A 20042-nucleotide genomic window follows, 5' to 3' on the forward strand; every position below is an offset into this window, starting at 1 on the left:
ATGGACTAAATAGAGGGAGGAGCTAACACGTTCACATACGTTCACTCATACGTTCACATGTATGATTTGGAAAGATTAAACCCTGACATACAGCTGGTGGGAATATAAAATGGTAAATCCCCAGTGGAAAAAATCTTGTAGTGTTTTCTAAATACATTTAGTCATAGAGTTATCATGTAGCCTTACAGTTCCATTTCTAGATATGAACTCCAATTAAGAGAAGGCCCCAACCCCACAACTTACTTCCCTATAAATTTATTCTTCTGAGAATAGTGCTAAGGTAGACAAGAGGCAGGGACCACCCTGAAGCCACCCATGGTAGGGCTACTGTCTCCCAGAATTCTCAGGATTCACTGTGGGTAGAAGGCTGGCTCAGCCTTGATAGCAGAACAGAAGCAAAATCAGGCCAGATCAAATCTGTTCTGGTCAATGTTTCTGTCAACCTGATACACGAAAGGGTTGTCTAGGAGGAAAGACGCTCGCTGAGAAAGCATCTCCGTCAGATTGGCCTGCTGGCACGTCTGTGGAGATTTTCTTGATTAATGATGGAAGTCAGGGGAACCTAGCCCACTGGGCAGGACATCTTTATTGTATAAGAAAGGCAGCTGAACAAGACATTGGATCCAGCCAGTAAGCAGCCTTCCTCCAAGGCTTCTGCTTCAGTCCCTGCCTCCAGGTTCCTACCTTGAGTCCCTGCCCTGGTTGCCCTTCATGATGGACTGTAAACCCTTTTCTTCCCAGGTTGCTTTTGATTATGATTGTATCACAGCAATAGAAAGCTAACTATGACAAAGAACAACACACCTCACCCCTCACACCCCACACCCCACACCTCACACCTCACACCTCACACCCCACACCCCACACCTCACACCCCACACCTCACACCTCACACCTCACATCCCACACCTCACACCTCACACCCCACACCTCACACCTCACACCCCACACCTCACACCCCATACCCCACACCCCACACCTCACCCCTCACACCTCACACCTCACACCTCACACCTCACATCCCACACCTCACACCCCACATCCCACACCTCACACCCCACACCCCACACCTCACACCTCACCCCTCACACCTCACACCTCACCCCTCACACCCCACACCTCACACCCCATACCCCACACCCCACACCTCACCCCTCACACCTCACACCTCACACCCCATACCCCACACCCCACACCTCACCCCTCACACCTCACACCTCACACCTCACACCTCACACCTCACATCCCACACCTCACACCCCACATCCCACACCTCACACCCCACACCCCACACCTCACACCTCACCCCTCACACCTCACACCTCACCCCTCACACCCCACACCCCACACCTCACACCTCACCCCTCACACCCCACACCTCACACCTCACACCTCACACCCCACACCCCATACCCCACACTCCACACCTCACACCCCACACCCCACATCCCACACCCCACACCCCAAACCTCACACCTCACACCCCACACCCCAAACCTCACACCCCACACCTCACACCTCACACCTCACACCCCACATCCCACACCCCACACCCCAGACCTCACACCTCACACCTCACACCCCACACCTCACACCCCACACCCCAAACCTCACACCTCACACCCCACACCCCAAACCTCACACCTCACACCCCACACCCCAAACCTCACACCCCACACCCCACACCTCACACCTCACACCCCACATCCCACACCTCACACCCCAAACCTCACACCTCACACCCCACATCCCACACCTCACACCCCAAACCTCACACCTCACACCCCAAACCTCACACCCCACACCCCACACCTCACACCTCACACCTCACACCCCACATCCCACATCCCACATCCCACACCCCACACCTCACACTTCCCATAGGAGAACAGGCTTTGGGTTTCAGATTACATATGGGGTGTTACCTCAGGCCTGGCCACCATGGCTGGGTCTCTTATGAAGTTCCATATAATGGTCCCTCCACAAAAGTTATCATCAGAGGACCCAGGTTTTGAAAAGGTGTAGTGACCACTCTGTCAGTAACTGGCTCAGCACCATGGTCCTAAAGTGCATCTCATTTCCGTTTTTCTCTTTATTAGTCGCTCTCAGATGACATATTTTGGCTTCTTCTGAACTACTAAACTGAGCTGGTGAGTCCGTCTTAGGTCTCAGAGCAACTCCTATCTATTTTTATGACTTCTTGGAGTTCCCTGTGAAGGAGTCTTAACCTCAGGAGAAAAGTTAACACTGTTGATTGATTAGCCATGCCTGGAATAGGCACAACTGGGGAGAACATATGGGCAGTAGATGCTGTTTAGATGATGGCACACCTACGGTGAATCCCAGCATCCTGGGTACCAGAGATGTTCATGGGAAAGCTGACAGGGGCACTGATGGTCTGCCGAATCTGAGTAGACAATGATCACTCTTTTAAACAGAGAGAGACAACATCTGGACAAGCCTCCTTTCTTCTCCACATCTGCATTCCCAGGAAGGGCAACAGGCCAGGCTACTGTCCCCTCCTTCCCCAGGGAGCACACTGACTGTGGGCCAAAGGATCCTGGACCATTCAGACTGTTCTGGATCCCTTGTTTGCCCAGGACAGCTGCTGCCCACAGTTTGTTTCTGGTCATTAAAGGCTGACGCCTCTCAGATTGAGCCCAAGCTAAATCTGAGCTGTGGAGCGTCCAAGGGTTTGGGGGTTTTGTTTTTTCATGAGCCCCTGGTGGATTGAAAGCCAAAAGCAGGGACCCACCTGCCAATTATTACAGTTAATTACGTGCAGGCCTGACCCAAGTCCCCAGACAGAAGGTTCTGTCTTCTACTGGGGGCACACGGGGTAGGTGGGTGGGTGGAAGGGATTGTGGCCACGAGGTAGTGAATAACTTGGTGTGTGCCTGCCTGCGCTGATCCTGGCAGCCATAGTGACCTCCTTTGCACCGTGACTTTGGCATCCAATTGTGACTTCCCCGGGGCCTGTTTGTCCTTGGATCTGCATCTGAGATCAGAGATTTGAGTGTCTAGAACTTTCCTCCTTCTGGGTTCACATGCTTGTGTTTATTTCTCCAAAGAAAAAAGAAGACCACGCCCAGCTGTATATGGTCCCATTTTCCCCATGGCCTTTCTTCCTCTCAAGGTTCCAGGAGGCAGTTAGATATCACCACCAGCTGTCAGCTGGAAGCCCCAGGTACGATGGGTCCTGGTGGAGTTCAAGCCTGGTGTCCTCTCAAGGTGTCATGTATCCCAGCTGTCCTGGGTTCTGCCAGGCCACCTCTGGTGTGGGCACTAATTCACTCACTAATAGAATACAGTTGTCACCAGGCGCTGGGAAGATGGTGGGAGCAGACAGGTTTCTTGCCTTCCAGGAATCAGGCAGGAAAGCAGATGTCAGAGCGGTCAAGCACTGCACAAGCCAGAGAGGTGACCCAGGGTACAGATCTCCTGGAGTTACCTTCAACCGGGGACGTGATTACCCACAAGGCACCGGGTGATATGATAAGAAGTTCAGTGTGTGGGAGCTGCTGTGTGGGTAACTGTCCTTGAGGAGGTAGTGTTTATGTGGAGACGAGACTGGTGAGTATGTCCACACAAAGTATATATATGGAGGGGAGGGCAAGGAAGCAGGTTCAAGAGAAGACACAGTGTTTGGTCCCCAAAGTACATAGGCCCAAGAATCCAGGTCTACAGACCTGACCTGGAGACTCCAGGCCTGGCCTCGGTGTGTGAGAACTCTGGTTTCCTTAGGGATATAAGGAGCTAGGGGCATGATTTGCACCATGCTGTCGTCTGGATCTGACGTGGATCCCACAATGGTTCATATGTCAGGGGCTTGGTCCTCAGCCTGGTAGTATAGAGAGAGTGGGTCCTCTAAAAAAATGGGGCCCAGTTGGAGGCCATTGCTTTTCATGTCTCTCTGGATTTCAGCCTGGTCATATCCAACATGAAATCCCTCCTTAGAGCTGAGCTGTTTCTGGTACGTTGCTCTTGAACTTTGACATAAACCTTTTTAAAGTTATCCACCCTTAGGAATTTCAATATAGTGATAGAAGAATCAATAGCATAGGGACCCCCAACTAGGACACAGGATCTCTGCTCCTAGCCTCATCTTCTGATGCGGCTTTCCCTTTAACAACTTGACTCCCTGCACTGGGGCAAGGCGTGTGCAGATGAAACACATCTCTGACTTCAAAGTCACAGGTGACCCTGTCGGGAGGAGGAGGTCTAGAGAGAGGTGATCTCTGTGCCCAGAGGAAGGATGGGGACAACTGGAGGTCTCTTGAAGAGGGAAAGCATTTAGTCCGACTCTCCAGAGATGTGCTTTACGGAGGTCATCCATTCACTGGGCTGTGATGACAGCAGAGAGCTGGGACCAGGTCTGGAGGGAAGGTCTGACTGGAGACACATCTGCTGACTCTAGAACATCCAAGCCTCCCTGCTGACCAGGCCGTGGGTGGCCAATGAGAACCATGTGTTGGACCGAGGCTTCTCCAGGTGGAGCCATGAGGAGAAGCCTTGTCCTGAACACGGGCTGGCTTGGAGTCTTTGATGCGTCTCTGCTGGGAGAGGCCATGTCCCTTTGTGACTGATGACGAAAAGATGCTGGGGTGCCTCTGCCCTGAGCTCCCCACACATCTCAGACATGCCTGTCCTACAAGAGACCTCACCTAGAAGACTGACCCCACCCGACCCCCCAAAAAATCCCACCTGCCCAGGAACCCCAGGGAATCTTTCCCCTTTGACTTCAGCAGCAGCAGCAGCAAATGCCTCCTCGTGGGGGACCCGACCTCCAGTAGCCACCTTAGTCACACGGCATTGGGGTCTATTTCTGTTACATAAACAGAGTCGTCTGCATCTGGATTCCAGGGCTGGCTGCAGGAATTTGTAAACAGTGCGGTGTCCCTGTCTCACAGAGAGTTGCCAGCACGGGCTCCCTTCCTTTCCCACCACCCGGTGTCCAGTTTTCCCTTTTATAGCGAGTCTGGCTAGGAGAGAGAGAGAGAGAGACAGAGCTTATTTGGGAATGGAGTACAATCCCTCAACAAATTCCTTTTCTCCACCCCAGCCACCACAGCGTCATCTTCTTCAAGTCTGAGGGTCTGGTGCAGACACGAGACTATCCCTGCATGAAGGCTTCTTGTAAACAGACACAGAAATCCGGAGGAAAACAAATTAGCGGCAGTTTTGATTCCCAGAAGGGTAGCAAGAAGGTTTGGAGGTTGAGGCAGCTTCCAAAAACCTTTGGACACTGATCTCCTGATCTGAGCCAAGACTAGGGGACATTATGACATCTCATGGTGGCTTCTTTTCTACTCCCTCTAAGGAACTTTCCTAACCTTCAAGGCTGCAAGCCCTTGCATAATGACATTGGTGATGTCAAGGAGAAGAGGGTCACTCTTTTACTAGCCATGAAGAGATATCTCTTCAGATTAGATGCTCTGTGAGCCTTGGAAGGACAGACACAATACGTTGGTGTCAAAACACTGTGGTGGAAAGTGCCCATATTAAGAGTCAGTTAGATGGGTTTGGGGATGCGAAGGGAGATGAGTTTCACTTATAGCTTTGCTGAAAGGGAGGGAGGGCGGGAGAGAGAGGGAGAGGGAGGGAGGTGGGGAGGGAGGGAGGGCTGGCAGATCTGAGGTTAAGATCCATTTCAAGTTGAAACCTGCCACAGAGACTGAAGCTGAATCCTTTAACCTTCAATCAACGCAGGGGTTTTGCTTAGACTTAAAAAGTTAAGAGCTTTAAGCTAAGAGGGATGGTGAACCATCTCACTGGGACCAAGGGACTCATCAGGACCCCACACGAAAAAGTTCCCAGGCAAACCTAGCGTATATTGATCGCAACGTCTGAAATCCAAAGACTTTGGACAAAAGTTCCTATGTAGGAAGCTTCGGAATCAGGAGAAAGAATCATGAGACATTGCCCTCCAGGAACCCACAAACCATTGTTTGCTGCTCCCACATTATGGTCCTGGAGAAGGAAAGGGTGAGTGTTCTCTGGCACACAGAAGGAAATCGGTAGGAATTGTGCACTGACACCCAGAACAAAATTGCAGCAACCCTTCAAAAGCGACCATACGAACCCGCCATTAAATAAAGCCACTGTATGAGTTAACTTCATCTGCACGGGGAACTGAATGGCTCTTGGGTCACTCAGCATGAGTATGGCTTTGGGACACTTCTGTGTCTCGGGGTGAACCAGCTGGGGAAGATTCTGTGTTGTGAGCTTCCTTTACTCTTTTGACGTGTGCCCCTTTCACAAAGACGTCAGAGGGCATCGGTGATCCCCAGAGAGGCAGGGACGTCTGTATTTTCATAAGGAGCTCTGTGTACCAGAAATGCTGCAAGTGAACCTAAATCGTGGACACAGAAAGGACAAGTCCGCAAGAAGGGTCTTGGCCTGTCTATGACTAAGTCACCTCTCTGGCACCCCCTGGTGGCAGACACTCACATTTCAGGTACAAAACCCAGAAAGGGACTCAAGCTGCCATCTAAACTCAGAAATGAAGGAAAGCTGTTCGAGTCAAAGGAGCGGCATGTGGCAGAGTTTGTGATCAGGAGCCCTATGAAAGAATGATCTAGGCCAGATTTCCAAGAAGACCTTGGGTTAGGAATCCCCAGGGATTCTGAATTTCAAGGTCATTTCTTTCCCATCTGGCAGGTGGCATTCTCTGACCCTAACTGCAGATACAGCATGGACCAGAGCCTTCTAAAGTGCCTGGCACTCTATAGACACTCATAGCCTGGAAGAGCTGAATGCTGGAAGAACTGTTGACAGGACAGACAGACAGACAGACATGGATGAACCTATGACTGACAGCTGCAGGCTATAAATTCTGATCGAATCTGAACCTTAGACCATTAGTAATTCCCCGAGAGCAGCTGATACTGTGTGGCTTTAGCAGTCAGAGACTGATGGGAATCTGAATGTGTGGCTGCAGCCTGGCTCCTGTGACAAAGCTACAGAGCACAAGGTCAAATTTCCCGGGTAAGACTTTTTCTGAGGCTTTGAAAGGCGCTTAGGTCTGGTCTAACCTTTGACAAGACTGCAGAGACTGTGCAGCTCTGCCTGCCTTTGGGCAGGGAGAAAAAAAAAAACAGTAAAAAAAAAAATCACAGAAAATTGAGGTGCAAGGGAGATGTCGGCTGGTGCCCTTCTTGGCATCCTGGTTGCTTTTTCTACAGCCTCGGGCTGGACTGGATAATCTCTGAGGACCCACAGCGTTCTGATCCTCTAAGCTTCTAGTAGCTCTTGGCTGAGGACAATGGAAGCCAAAGCTCTGCTGGGGAACTTTGGAGTAACTGGAATTTGTGTTCACAGCTAATTACAGCGTTAGATGACACAGCGACACTGGAGATCCCCTGCTCTTTAGCCTCATAACGCCTTATAAATCTGAACGTATGCCGGGCGTGGTGGCGCATGCCTTTAGTCCCAGCACTTGGGAGGCAGAGGCAGGTGGATTTCTGAGTTCAAGGCCAGCCTGGTCTACAAAGTGAGTTCCAGGACGGCCATGGCTATACAGAGAAACCCTGTCTCGAAAAACAACAACAACAACAAAAATAAATAAATAAATAAATAAATCTGAACGTGTCCCTGCCGTCATTGTGGTGAAGTTACTACATTCAGCCCAGAGCAGTGAAAAGTTATGTGCACACGCACACTCACAGGCAAATCACAGAAACTGTCATTGCGGGGACACATCTCTACAGCACAATACTAGTTCAAAACAAGGAAAAGGGACATGTTGCTATTAGCAATACTTTGCATGGACCAAAAGGACACTAAACTGTGTGGAAAAAGCTGACCTCACAAGCGACCTACTCTGTACTCCGCATCCTGTAACACTCTCACAATGGCAGATGTATAGAGGGGCTTCTGTTTGGTAGTTCCCTGGGCTAATGGGAGACAGGGCTCAGATAGAAGGGAATGAAGGGAATGGGGCATGAAGTAGCTTTTGATGGCTGGGGGCGGTTCTGCCCTCTTGTGTATGGTGGTGGCACCTTGAATCCATCCATCCAACACGTGCATGCGTCAGAGTACGCACACACGCTGAGATCCGACTGTGGTCTGAGTGTTTTGCAGTTCCCGTCTTGTCAAAATCAGTAACCTGCTTCTTGTCTTCTGCATAGCTAAGATGATGTAATCGCCACAGGAAGCTGGGTGGGGTGGTCCACGGGACTTAACTTTCTCTGTGAGTCTGAAATTATCTCAGAAAGTTTTTATGCAAGCATAAAGAAGTTAAAGATTCCCCTCTAGAGAGATGGCTCAGCAAGTTAAGAGCATTGGCTGCGCTTGCAGAGGACGCAGGTTCTATTCCCAGCACCTAGCTGAGGTGGCTCACACCAAGGTAACTCCAGCCCCAGCGGATCAGATGCCCTCTTCTGGTCTCAGTAGGCAACAGCACTCATATGTAGACACACACACACACAGAGAGAGAGAGAGAGAGAGAGAGAGAGAGAGAGAGAGAGAGAGAGAGAGAGAGAGAAATATTTTAATTATCCTTTTTATTACATATACTTAAGGATTACAACATGACATTTTGATATGCCTACACACAATGAGATTGTGACTATAGTTAATTCAGCATCTATCTTTGTGGGGCTCTCTAAAGTCTTACTATGGGCTGTTAGCAATCAGATGAGATAGTCCAGAGCGAGCACGGTCCACTCTGAGGGTGTAACAAGGCTTTTACCTTTAATATTCTACATAGAGATAGAAACCTCTGACTTCAATGGTTGTCTTCCCTGTGGCACACATTGACAGGTCTGTGGTGACACGATGTGGCCGTTTTGAATACGGCAGCCTCTGAGTGGAGAGTTCCTTCCTTCAGATCTCACGGAGGATAATCTATCACAAACAGCCTGACTAGCCAGGACAGAGAGACAACAACGTTAACTATGACAGCTGAGAACTTTCTAGATGTGGACCGCAGCCTCCTGCAGCCGCTCGCTTTCTGGATGGCCAGTGGAAGACCTGTTGTTTCCCACGAGACACTCATCAGAGGCAATGTCTTAAAGCCCTTCCAGATTCAGGGGTGCCTGGGTAGTTGTAATGTCCTTTTAATATTTTAAAAATTTCCTTCTTATATTCATGCTTGTGTGCATACAGAGAGAGAGGGGTTTTTTCTCTTTTGTTTTGTTTTGTTTTTTGTTTTAGTTTGTTGCTGTTGTTTTTTAGGAAATTTTCAAATAAGAAATGTGCGTGTGATGAAGTTTTTGAGATATGGCTATACTACATGGCTCCGGTTGGCTTTGGCTTTGAACTCTTCCCACTTCTGCTTCCTGAGTCCAGGGTTACAGACATACATCACTGTTTCTGTCTAAGCTCTATACTCAAGGAGTCCAATGTGACCATTGGATATGCAAGTACGTAGGGCAATGGTTACTGCTCCACGGAGACTTACACTCCGTTTCACACACCCATTAGCCTATTTACACATCCACCCACGTCTTCATTTCCAGGCTTGGAGAAGAGTCCCCTTTAAATGTCAAGGGTATGGGATCCTTTCAAAGGACTTCTTAAGGTGGCACATGGTCAGCTGTGGTGGATCATAGGAGTGAGAAGAGGGAACCTATGGTGACAAGACCGATCCCAGGGGCGGCTGGAAATTGTTCCTTCGTGCTAGATCTGCCCAATCCGTGCCTCTGTCTGCATCAGAGACGGCAGTGTTAGAGCACTGAAAGCTTCTGCCCACAGAGAGGATTAGTGATGAAGACCAAGGTCAAAAAGGGCTCTCCGTCCCCAAATGATAGACCATTCAGTAAATACGGAACGAAATCATTAAATACATTTACTCCAAAACAAATTAATATTTTAGTCTTGTGCATAACTGCAATAATTCTCTGTATCTTAAATATCCTTGAATACTTTAATTTTTCAAAAGGTATTTTGTCTATAAAATAGAGATATGCTGGGCTTTTTAATTACATTTTTAGTTGCCATTTAAATAATGGACTTCATTGTGTAGCTCAGTGGTGGGGCACTTGAAAGACTCTCCTGGGTAACCCACCCACACCCTCTCAACACACACACATACAAACACACAAACACACACTTATACACACACACCCTCTAAATACACATACACACACACCCTCCAAACACACACACATCACCCTCCCAACACACACACATACAAACACACAAACACACACTTATACACACACATACATACACACCCTCTAAATACACATACACACACCCTCCAAACACACACACATCACCCTCCCAACACACACACATACAAACACACATACACACACTTATACACACACATACACACACACCCTCTAAATACACATACACACACACCCTCCAAACACACACACATCACACATACACATACCCACATACACACACAAATCACACACACACACACCCAAACCCACATACACACATAAATCACACACACATACCCATACCCACATACATACACATACACACCACACACACACACACACACACACACACACACACACACATGTATTTCATCAAATGTTGTTAATCCTCACATTCCTGCTACCCTTGGTCCCTCTTCCTGCTTCTGGTGACCACTTAGCTTCCTCTCCCCAAACTTTTCCCTTATTCACTCAAGCACACATGGATGCACACATCACACACAAATAAATATACAAATAAATAATAAAAATAGTACCGTTGGAGAAATATGTCTAGTGGCCAGGTGGGAATCAACAATACAAATAGGGTGAACAAGCAAAAGCCTGAAAGACAGTGGTGCAGGCCCAGGTGACAGATGATGCAAAAATGCTGGCTTAAGGTGAGTAGCAACTTAATCCCATTCCCAAACCTGTGACCGTGACGACCTACATGGGAAATGGGCCTTACAGGTTTGACAGCTAAGAATCTCGAGGTGGGAGGGCTGTTCTGTATTATCTGGGCAAGCTGACCCAGTTGTAAAGGACTTTAAATGAGTGTGATGGGAGGGTCAGAGTCGAGGCAAGATGCAAGCACAACCTGGAGCAAGGGTGACTCGATGCCCAGGAAGAGAGCAGCCAAGAAATGCTGGCCCCTGGGAAGTCAAGGAAATGGGTCGCAGAAGCTCTGGTGACATCTTGACTTTACAGAGGCTCAGTTTGGAACATTAAGATAAGAAGTTCGTGTAAGTCAATAATCTTGTAATTTGTTAGTGTAGCCACAGATCCTATAGCAAAAAGAGGTCCAGGGAAGAAGGATTCCTCTGTCATATCATAGTCTCAATCTGTCTTGTGAATTGTGTAGTGGGGTGTAGGTGAGAGGGATCCTAAAATAAACTGCTTGAGAGCAGTAGCTCATGTGGGTCCAGAACGTTCTTTTCTGGATGGCGACTTTTCATTGCCCTTCCTGCTGGCTTCCATTGCTGTGGAGGTGCCCATAGCTCTACCATAAAACCAGTTGTCTCTCCCTGGTTGGCTTTTGCCTTGTCTTATGCAGGGAACAAAGGGCATCCTGGGAAGTTGGTGCAGAGTTATCTGGGGAAACAGCTCAATGAAAGACTTGCCTAGATCAGATTGGCCTGAGAGTGCGTCTGTGAGGGACTGTCTTTGTTGTTAACTGGTGCAGGAGGGCATCCTGGGTCTCTGTTGTGGAATGCTCCGAGCATGGCTTCCATCTTGATCAGAATCGACGTTGACCACCTCTGACCCTCAACAAGATGGCTGCTGGAGCCCACAGACCTTCCCTTCGAGGTGTTGGGGAGGCTCACAGGACTTCGTTTGAGATTCTATTCACTCTTTTCTGTACCCTCCCCTTCTGGCAGTATGCAATCCAGATCAGGAGGTGCTGACTATATACAGTGTGGACCATTGGCTGAAGGGTTGGAGGCTCCATCCATGCAGCCCTGGGGAAATCTTCATCCAATCATGGTGGGAGACGCTTTAATTGTGCAGCCATTGGGGGAATACCAACGGTTCTGTAAGGAATCTCTCATCCACAGCTCTGTAAGCGACCCTAATGCTCTCATTGGTTCACCAAGATGGACATGGGTGGAATCCTTACTTTTGTCCATCACTGATGCCCCATCTGGGGTAAGCAAGTGTCCACCCGCATCTCCCCAGGAAAAGTTCACCTAACTGTCACACAGAGGGAACTTGAGCCACTTCACCCACAGCCCGACGTCACACAGGCAACTCCGTGCCCCGCCCTGTCAAGGCATCAAGGTTAATTCCCGGCTGCCAGCCAGTATTTAACTTTCCACATAAGATTAAACATTAGGATTTGTAAAAAGCCCAGGATTACAGACTCCAGGCAGCAAGGGCTTACTGGTCTCAAGCTGAAAGTGCCCAGCCTGCTGAGATTTACATCCAGTCCTGAAGAGGGGCAGAGCCTGACTTTCTGAAGGTCTCTTGCATTGCTCACATACTGCACAGGTAAGCTTTATTATAGATCTTTTTTAAAAGGAATTGTATAACATTATTTTTTCCTTTTTCAGAAAACTAAAAAAAAAAAAAAAAATTTTTTCTGGGCATGTGGTCTCACTCATCCATGCCTGTCCGCCTTCTCTCTCTCTCCTCTATGCCTGCCTGCCTTCTCTCTACCTACTCCGTTCTCTCCTAAGCTTTCCTGGATCCTTTCTTCAAGTCAGTGCCTTCAGATGAGAATGTGGAAAGTGCTTTTTAAAAAGAAGGGTTCATGCTAAATGGAGGTAAGCGTATCTTTTTTTTTTCTACCGTTGTAGAAAATCCAAGCCTTTGCTGTCTGTTGTCGGCTCGGGTAAGGGCCGTGATCCATCATATTTCGAGCAAAGGAAGCTTTGGTCACTGGGGTCAAATGTGTGACTTTCCTTGTACTGTCCAGAGCGTCCTTGTCAGGTCACGTCATATATTTGTGGTAGGAACGAGGGGATCATTGGGTGGCTGGGAGACAGAGCACAGCTGGCAGAAGCAAGTGAGCGTGGTCTCCATCCTTTGTTATTTATACACTTGAACCAACCAGCCACAGGAGGTGGGTCATTGGAATGTGTGACCTCCAGTCGGAAAGACTGAGTCCTGGGCACTGGCCAGAGTCACTTGTTTCTAGCCCAGGCACAGTGGCCACTTTGAGAGCCCTGGTCTAAGACAAATGGAGCTAAGTGCCCTAGGCTGTCATTGAACTGCCCTCCAAAGAGCAAGGTGGCCTAGCATTCCCAGGGGCCCATCCTGTTCTGAGACTCAGTGGAAATACAGTTCCCATAGTTGGAACGGCATGATGCTAACCAGTTAGACCCACACAGATGGCGATTCCCTCAAAAAAAAAATGTATTTATTTTATTTATGTGAGTACATTGTAGCTGTCTTCAGGGACACCAGGAGAGGGCATCGGATCCCACTACGGATGGTTGTGAGCCACCATGTGGTTGCTGGGATTTGAACTCAGGACCTCTGGAAGAGCAGTCAGTGCTCTTAACCACTGAGCCATCTCTACAGCCCAGGATTGTGATTTCATACAGCTCAACAAATGCACACTGGGTTCTCTGGGTATTCTGAAATCACAGTGCCTCACGTGGGATTCATGGGGGAAAAGGAACGAGTGCCAAACACGGCTGTCTGTGAGGTCTTTGCAGAAATTAGCACGTTAGCTTCCCAGGACCTTCTTGTACCTCCCAGCTCTCCACAGGAGCACAGGGATTACACATGCATGTGGGTGCCCCATCCAGACCCAGGCCCTCAGGCTTGGCAGCTAGTATTTTCCCACTGAACCTTCATCCCTCCTGCCCTTACTTTACTTTTGGAAATTGGTGTACAAAGTGTGATGTCTTCCTGCGTTTTTAGCTTTGGTGAGTCCTCTCTGTCTCCCTGACTGCCTTTCACCCCAATCTTCCATTTCTTCTCATAGTGTGTTCTGCTTAGCATATGAATATGTTTTAACATAGTCTCCACCAATACAATTTCTCACACACAGTGCCTTGAGTTCTTCGGTGGCCATGAAACACTAGACTTCCCAGTCAAGCCACATCCAGTGCCTTGTTTGCAAACAGTGAGCCCCTCAGACTGGACTTCCCCAGCCTGGACAGAGGGCAGCACTCAGGTGTTTATTTAATCCTCGAGCACCCTTTCAAGCCTATGATTAAATCAGAACAACAACAACAAAAAATCTTCGTGATCTGCTTAGCAGCGAAGGGCTGAGCAAACAATGTGCAATACAGGCACTCAGCCCTCGGGGTGCCAACTGTGTCCACTCCAGGAAGCAGGCTAGGGGCTTCAGAGGAGGGCGGTGCTGAAGTCTCTCTCCTCAAGATACCTGTGGATGGTGGGGAGCCTAGGGGTCCCCTGAAAGTGAACTTGGAGCTTCCTATATGCATACATAAACCTCAAGGAGAAAAATAATTCTGGCTACACCCCTTCGAGCAAACATCACTATTTAAGTTGACAATGCACACACCTCTTGGAGAGTGTGCTTGGTGTGTTCCTGGGACCAATCTCATTGTTTGCTAACTTTCTCTTTAGCCTGTCAGGCTCTGAGTGGCAGGAAGGATGTCAGATGAGGGGCGGGAACTGTACGGCTCAGCCGTGAGGCAGAATTGTGCTTCCAAAGGAGCCGAGTTCAGTTCCCAGGACGCACATGGTGGCTCACAAATCTCTCTCTCTCTCCACTCCTCCTGGCCTTCTGAGGTACCTATCATGCACATGGTATGTATACATACATGCAGAAAAACATCCACACATGTAAAATTTAAATAAGTATGTCGTCTTTAAAAAGTCAGATGTAAAATATATATTGGGAACAGGAGTCTCAATGAGGGCAATGGAAGGATGTGTTTTATGTTATAATGCACATAAGCCATATCCCTCATCTTATAATGTACATAAGCCATAACCCTCGTATTTTAAGGGATAAGCTTAGGAGTGGGTCAGGTGTGCTCAGGCCAAGCCAGGTAAATCTTGTTAAGGAATTCAGAGGTTATTTTAAGAACAGCAGGAAAGTCCTGTGATGTAAGGTAAGGGCATAGCCCTCCTTCCCTTCTTATAGAGAGGGTGTTCTTGTGCAGGGAGAGAAGGGCACTCACACCCTAAAGAGACGTTTCCAGGAGGACCACACAGTGTTTCAGAGAGATGGTGGTAGCTGTGCAGAGACTGTGGGGATGGCAATGAGAGACAGATTGAACTGTGAAGAAAGCTCTGTTTATTTTTTGGCATCACTATCTAAAATGCTCTTTTCTGGGGTGTGTGTGTAAAGTTTGTCTACTAGCCACAGCCAACCTTTTTAAATTGTGACATATGTCATCAACAGAGTTCACACCCCAGAACTAATCAAGTAGTTACAAAGAAAAATCTCATGGCAACACACACACACACACACACTCACACACACACTCACATGCTCACACACTCACACACTCACTACACACACTCTCTCTCACACACACTCACACACACTCACACACACTCACTACATACACACTCACTACACACACACACTCACTCACTCACTACACACACACACACCACATATACTACACATACATACAATACTACACATACACATCACACACACACTCACTACACACACATACCACATACACCACACATACATATCATACTACACATACACATCACACACACATACACATACACATACACATCACACACACATAGCATCTCATAATTTCTTAGTGTTTTAAGTAACTTTATGCTTTGAGGCTGCATATACAGCTATCAAAAATATATGGGTATATAAGTATCCCTATATATGTACACATTTTGTCCAACTTCCTTCTATTTATTCATTTTAATTTGTGCATTATATATTATGTATAAATGCCATTATATAGATTTATGTCTTCTATTACATTTTATTGTAACAGTGCATTCAAAAATGAATAAAAATGACTGTGTTTGGTTAAAAGACCACCCAAGTTTTAATTCAATCCATCACCAGCCTGGCTTAGAAACTGCATTCTCTCCACTTGCTCTCTCCTCCCCACCTCCCTGGAGGTAGCCAAATGGAGGAAGAGCCTTAACCTTGCTAACCTCTATTCTCTGTTAACCTTGCCAATCTCTATTCCCATTTAATTACAGCAAGGGGGAAGCATGGCCACATTAGCCAATTTGACCCAGACACTGGAGGATGCCTTCAAAAAGATTTTTATTACTTATATGGACAGCTGGAGGAGGAACACGACAGCCGAGGAGCAGGCACTCCAGGCCAGAGTGGATGCTGAGAACTTCTACTATGTCATCCTGTACCTCATGGTGATGATCGGCATGTTCTCGTTCATCGTGGTGGCCATCCTGGTGAGCACGGTGAAGTCGAAGCGGCGGGAGCACTCCCAGGACCCATACCACCAGTACATCGTGGAGGATTGGCAGGAGAAGTACAAAAGTCAGATCCTGCATCTGGAAGACTCCAAGGCCACCATCCATGAGAACATGGGGGCGACAGGGTTCACAGTGTCACCCTGATAAAGAATGGGGGCCCGTCTGGCTCAGACAGGGTGCTGCTGCTGCCTCGAGAGCCCCACTTGTGCTTGCTCAGAAAACAGCTAGTTCCTCTGTGCAGCCTGGCTGGCAGTTGACACAGTGACATTTCTATCTCAGTGGCTTAGGTGAGCCTGTTAGGGTGATACTTTATGCTAAGGATCTCTTTTTTCATCTATTATGCAATGTAAATGTCATTTTAAACAATTTCAATCACGAGAACAGAGGCAAACATGAAGCAAGGGGCAGGGGCAGTGGGAATAGGGAATAGAGAGCAGAGATTTACAGTTTTCAACCTTCCTTCTCATGAAATATTAGTTTGGATGTAGCAGATTCAGTTTATGAGTAAGTCACACGTGTTCAGAAGCGGGGGTTTAAATCTCTCTCGGGCTTGCTGAACTGACAGGAGAGCATTTACTTACCGATTTATGAATGGGCAGCGAGCCCGAGGTGGTCAATGGACAGAATCGTGGGTTATTTTGCATTCATAGCTTTCCTGGTATTTAACTGAGTTGGACGTCTGGACAGAACAGACTCTGAAAGGACAAATAGCCCACACCAGAAGCAGCAAATAGTCAAGAGCCCCCGTGCAGCCAAACGCACTTTTAACTTTTTATAGAAACTCAAACTCTAAAAGCTCTCTGGCTTGAAAAAGTATGGCCTTTCTTCCTAAACATCATACTCTTTATTTAATTTTAGATCCGCTTTATAGCTTATTTTCACACATATCTGACAAGATGGAAGCTACAGAACACCCCACTAGATGTTTGATGCAAGCTAGACAGTGACTACTTAGTCCTTTGCACCACAGGCAGGGTGCTGGAGAGATGTTGGTCAAAGGCTACAAATTTTAATGGGGCTGGGGATGTACACCCATAACCCAACCCTCAGGAGACTGAGGTGGGAGGGGCTAGCTGAGGTTCCAAGCCATTCTAGACCCATTGCACTGCAAGGTCAGTAACATACCTTTTGGTCTTAAAAACTGATAACTGAGAGGATAGTAAGTATCCTAACCACATAACAGTAGCTATGTGGGATGATACGTTAGTCATTCCACAATGTGTATATGCTTCAACGCCATGTTGTGTGTGTAATACAATGTAGCCTGTCCTTAGGAAAATAAAATGAATATTTTACACGACGGAGTATATGCCAGCATCACGCCAGAGCTGAAGGGGACCTTGGAGGTCACCCTCTACCACTTCACCTACAGATGAGAAGACTGCAATCTATCAAGATTAGATGTTTTCTTCATTAACTCAACTTCATGACATATTTCTACTTGGGTTCCTGGCCTGGAACCTAGGACTGAGAAGAGAGTGACATCTTGAGCAGTAGGGGCTGGTGGGGGTTGGGAGTAGGGAATGCAGAGGTGGAAGAGCTCACACACACACACACACACACACACACACACGGGAGGGGGGAGGAGTCAGCTGTGTACTCAAATGTGACAAGTCTTAACAGAGCTCAACAGGAAGTGGACATGGCTGGAACAGAGACACAAGGACGAAGACATAATAGCTGCAGGTAGGACATCCAGGAAAAACGAGAGACATGTTGGTCCTTAGCATCCATATCCCATGGTCCATATCCCATGTCTTTACTCTGCCATGGCCAGGGCCCACCCATTGTGAGTAGGTCCTCCAGCCTCAGAGTACAAAAACAAGAGTCAAAGAGAACCATTTCTGTTCTCGTTAGACAGTGCCTGACAATGATTTGTAGGGGTTATTCTGAGTCCGTGCGTGGTTTTGGAGGCTGGGAAGACTAAGAGCATAGGTATCAGCGTCTGAGGTTCCTGCTGAAGATATCATATGGCTTTAATATATGACAGAAAGAGGATGACCAGATAGACACCAGACACACCCTCATTATAACGGTGTGTGCCCTGGTAGTGCAGGGCAGCCCAGTGAGGGTAAAGCTCCCTCCACCAAAGGCCAGACCTCCCTCTCATCTCAAGTTTTAACATGAGTTTTGGTGGCCACACACCATAAAACCAACTACAATGTTTGTCCCTTTAGAGAAGGAGATGTAATCTACACAAAGCACTTGCTTCCTGCAACATGTTTGCATTTTGCTACCAGAGAAACGAAATGCTGTTAGAGTAAGTCATTTATATTCCAAGAGCAGATGTGCCATGAGTGGCTTCCTTCCTCAGACCAGAAGTCTAACATTCTGTTGCACACCAACATGGTCAACCTAGATAACCCAGACCCAGAGATCCTAGCCTGGGGCTGTATCCAGCCAGGTTATCTACCCTCGTAATGACTTTTCTTTTTAATCAAGTCAAGGTTCCCTGAGCCTCCTTCATGACTAGGCTCCCACTTTGGCCAGTAAATATCCTATACTCTTGGTACAAATTATTTCATTGACCTTCATATCCTAAGAGACTTGAATAAACATTAATATATCTTTCTAACAGCTCAAAATGGTTATCCAGCCCCTTAAAGAACCTGCCTGAGAAACCAGGAAGAACTGACTGTACAATCTAACCAAAGGAGGCCGACAGGCTATGGAACCCTCTTTTATAGCAGTGAGAAAGCTTGCAATTACAAAATCCTCTCTCTTTCTCTTTGAGGAATAATTCTTCTTCCATCTAAAGAAATGTCTCTTAGAAATGCAAACACTGAGACTCTGCAAGAATAATTCTTCTAGCATGTAGAAATATCTCTTTGAAATACAAACATTAAGACTCTGCTGGGCATGCCCCTTGCAGGTCTAAGGGGCTTTGTGTCTCCCTCAGAACACAACACAAAACACACACCCTTTCCCAGTGTTTGTAAATTTCCCCTTGGCTTATCTGTTTATCCAGGCACACATACAGGTGGTTAAACCCAAGCTTTCATTAAACATACTTTATCATCCTCACTGGAAAATATAGTTATAACATGGGCATCAATCAGTCAATTTTACTTAGGGGGAACAGGAGAAATGCTACATCTTTATGTGGTAGTTAATATGGGCAACGTCACAGCATCTAGACTAGGGTAACAGCCACACCTCTGGGAATGCCCGTGGGGAATTATATAGATTGGGTTACATGAGGTGGGAAAACATACTCTAAATGGGTGCCACCATTCCCTGGGCTGGGATCCTGGATGGAACCTGAAGGAGAAGACCAAGAGAGGGAAAGCCTCCATCACTCTCCTCCCAGCTATGGACTCTACTCACCTAGTCTAGATAACCTAAGCTGCTTCTGTCAAGCATTTTGTTGCGTTAACAGCAGATAACTAACATGTTGGATGGGCATCCAGTTGTTGATCCATTTACCCCAGCTTCTCCCTCCAGTATCAACTTCAACCAAAGCTTTCTAAATGAAAATGCCAAGTCAAACAGCTGGGTTGCTGTTGTTTTTCTACCCATGGTCCCTTTAGAGTCTTTCTGCTTAGTCTGCTAGTTCTACACACCTGAGTAGTATACTTCAGTGCAGATTCAAAGCTATTGCAAAAGGAACAGGTGATAGGGGCTGATTCTAGTCTCGCAACTTATGGCGAGCCCCTGGTCTGGCACGAGCTGGCCTCAGCCTCGGAAAAGAAAAAAATCCTTTGTGTTTCCGTTTCATCATTTGTGAAATATTACAATTATAGTGTGTCCTTTTATAGGCCTTGTAGAATTAAATTAAACGATAGTCTCAATGTGATATTCTCTTGTTGG

At 47.4% G+C, this 20042-nt stretch overlaps 1 protein-coding gene across 1 annotated transcript; it reads left to right on the forward strand.

Annotated features, from left to right (window-relative positions):
- Positions 1-12249: 12249 nt before the first annotated feature.
- Kcne2 (potassium voltage-gated channel subfamily E regulatory subunit 2) lies at positions 12250-17510 on the forward strand. The gene is made up of 2 exons (XM_021185649.2): positions 12250-12365; positions 15993-17510. The coding sequence occupies exon 2, from the start codon at positions 16005-16007 to the stop codon at positions 16374-16376; it is 372 nt and encodes a 123-aa protein (XP_021041308.1). The 5' UTR covers positions 12250-12365; positions 15993-16004; the 3' UTR covers positions 16377-17510.
- The last annotated feature ends 2532 nt before the right edge of the window (positions 17511-20042 follow it).

The sequence above is a fragment of the Mus caroli genome, unplaced genomic scaffold, assembly GCF_978045245.1.
Source record: "Mus caroli unplaced genomic scaffold, Mus_caroli_1 scaffold_17, whole genome shotgun sequence".
NCBI classification, from domain to species: domain Eukaryota; kingdom Metazoa; phylum Chordata; class Mammalia; order Rodentia; family Muridae; genus Mus; species Mus caroli.

Excerpts from the sequence above, each read along its gene's own strand:
- Kcne2 (XM_021185649.2), top strand. The coding sequence starts at position 16,005 with ATGGCCACATTAGCCAATTTGACCCAGACACTGGAGGATGCCTTCAAA.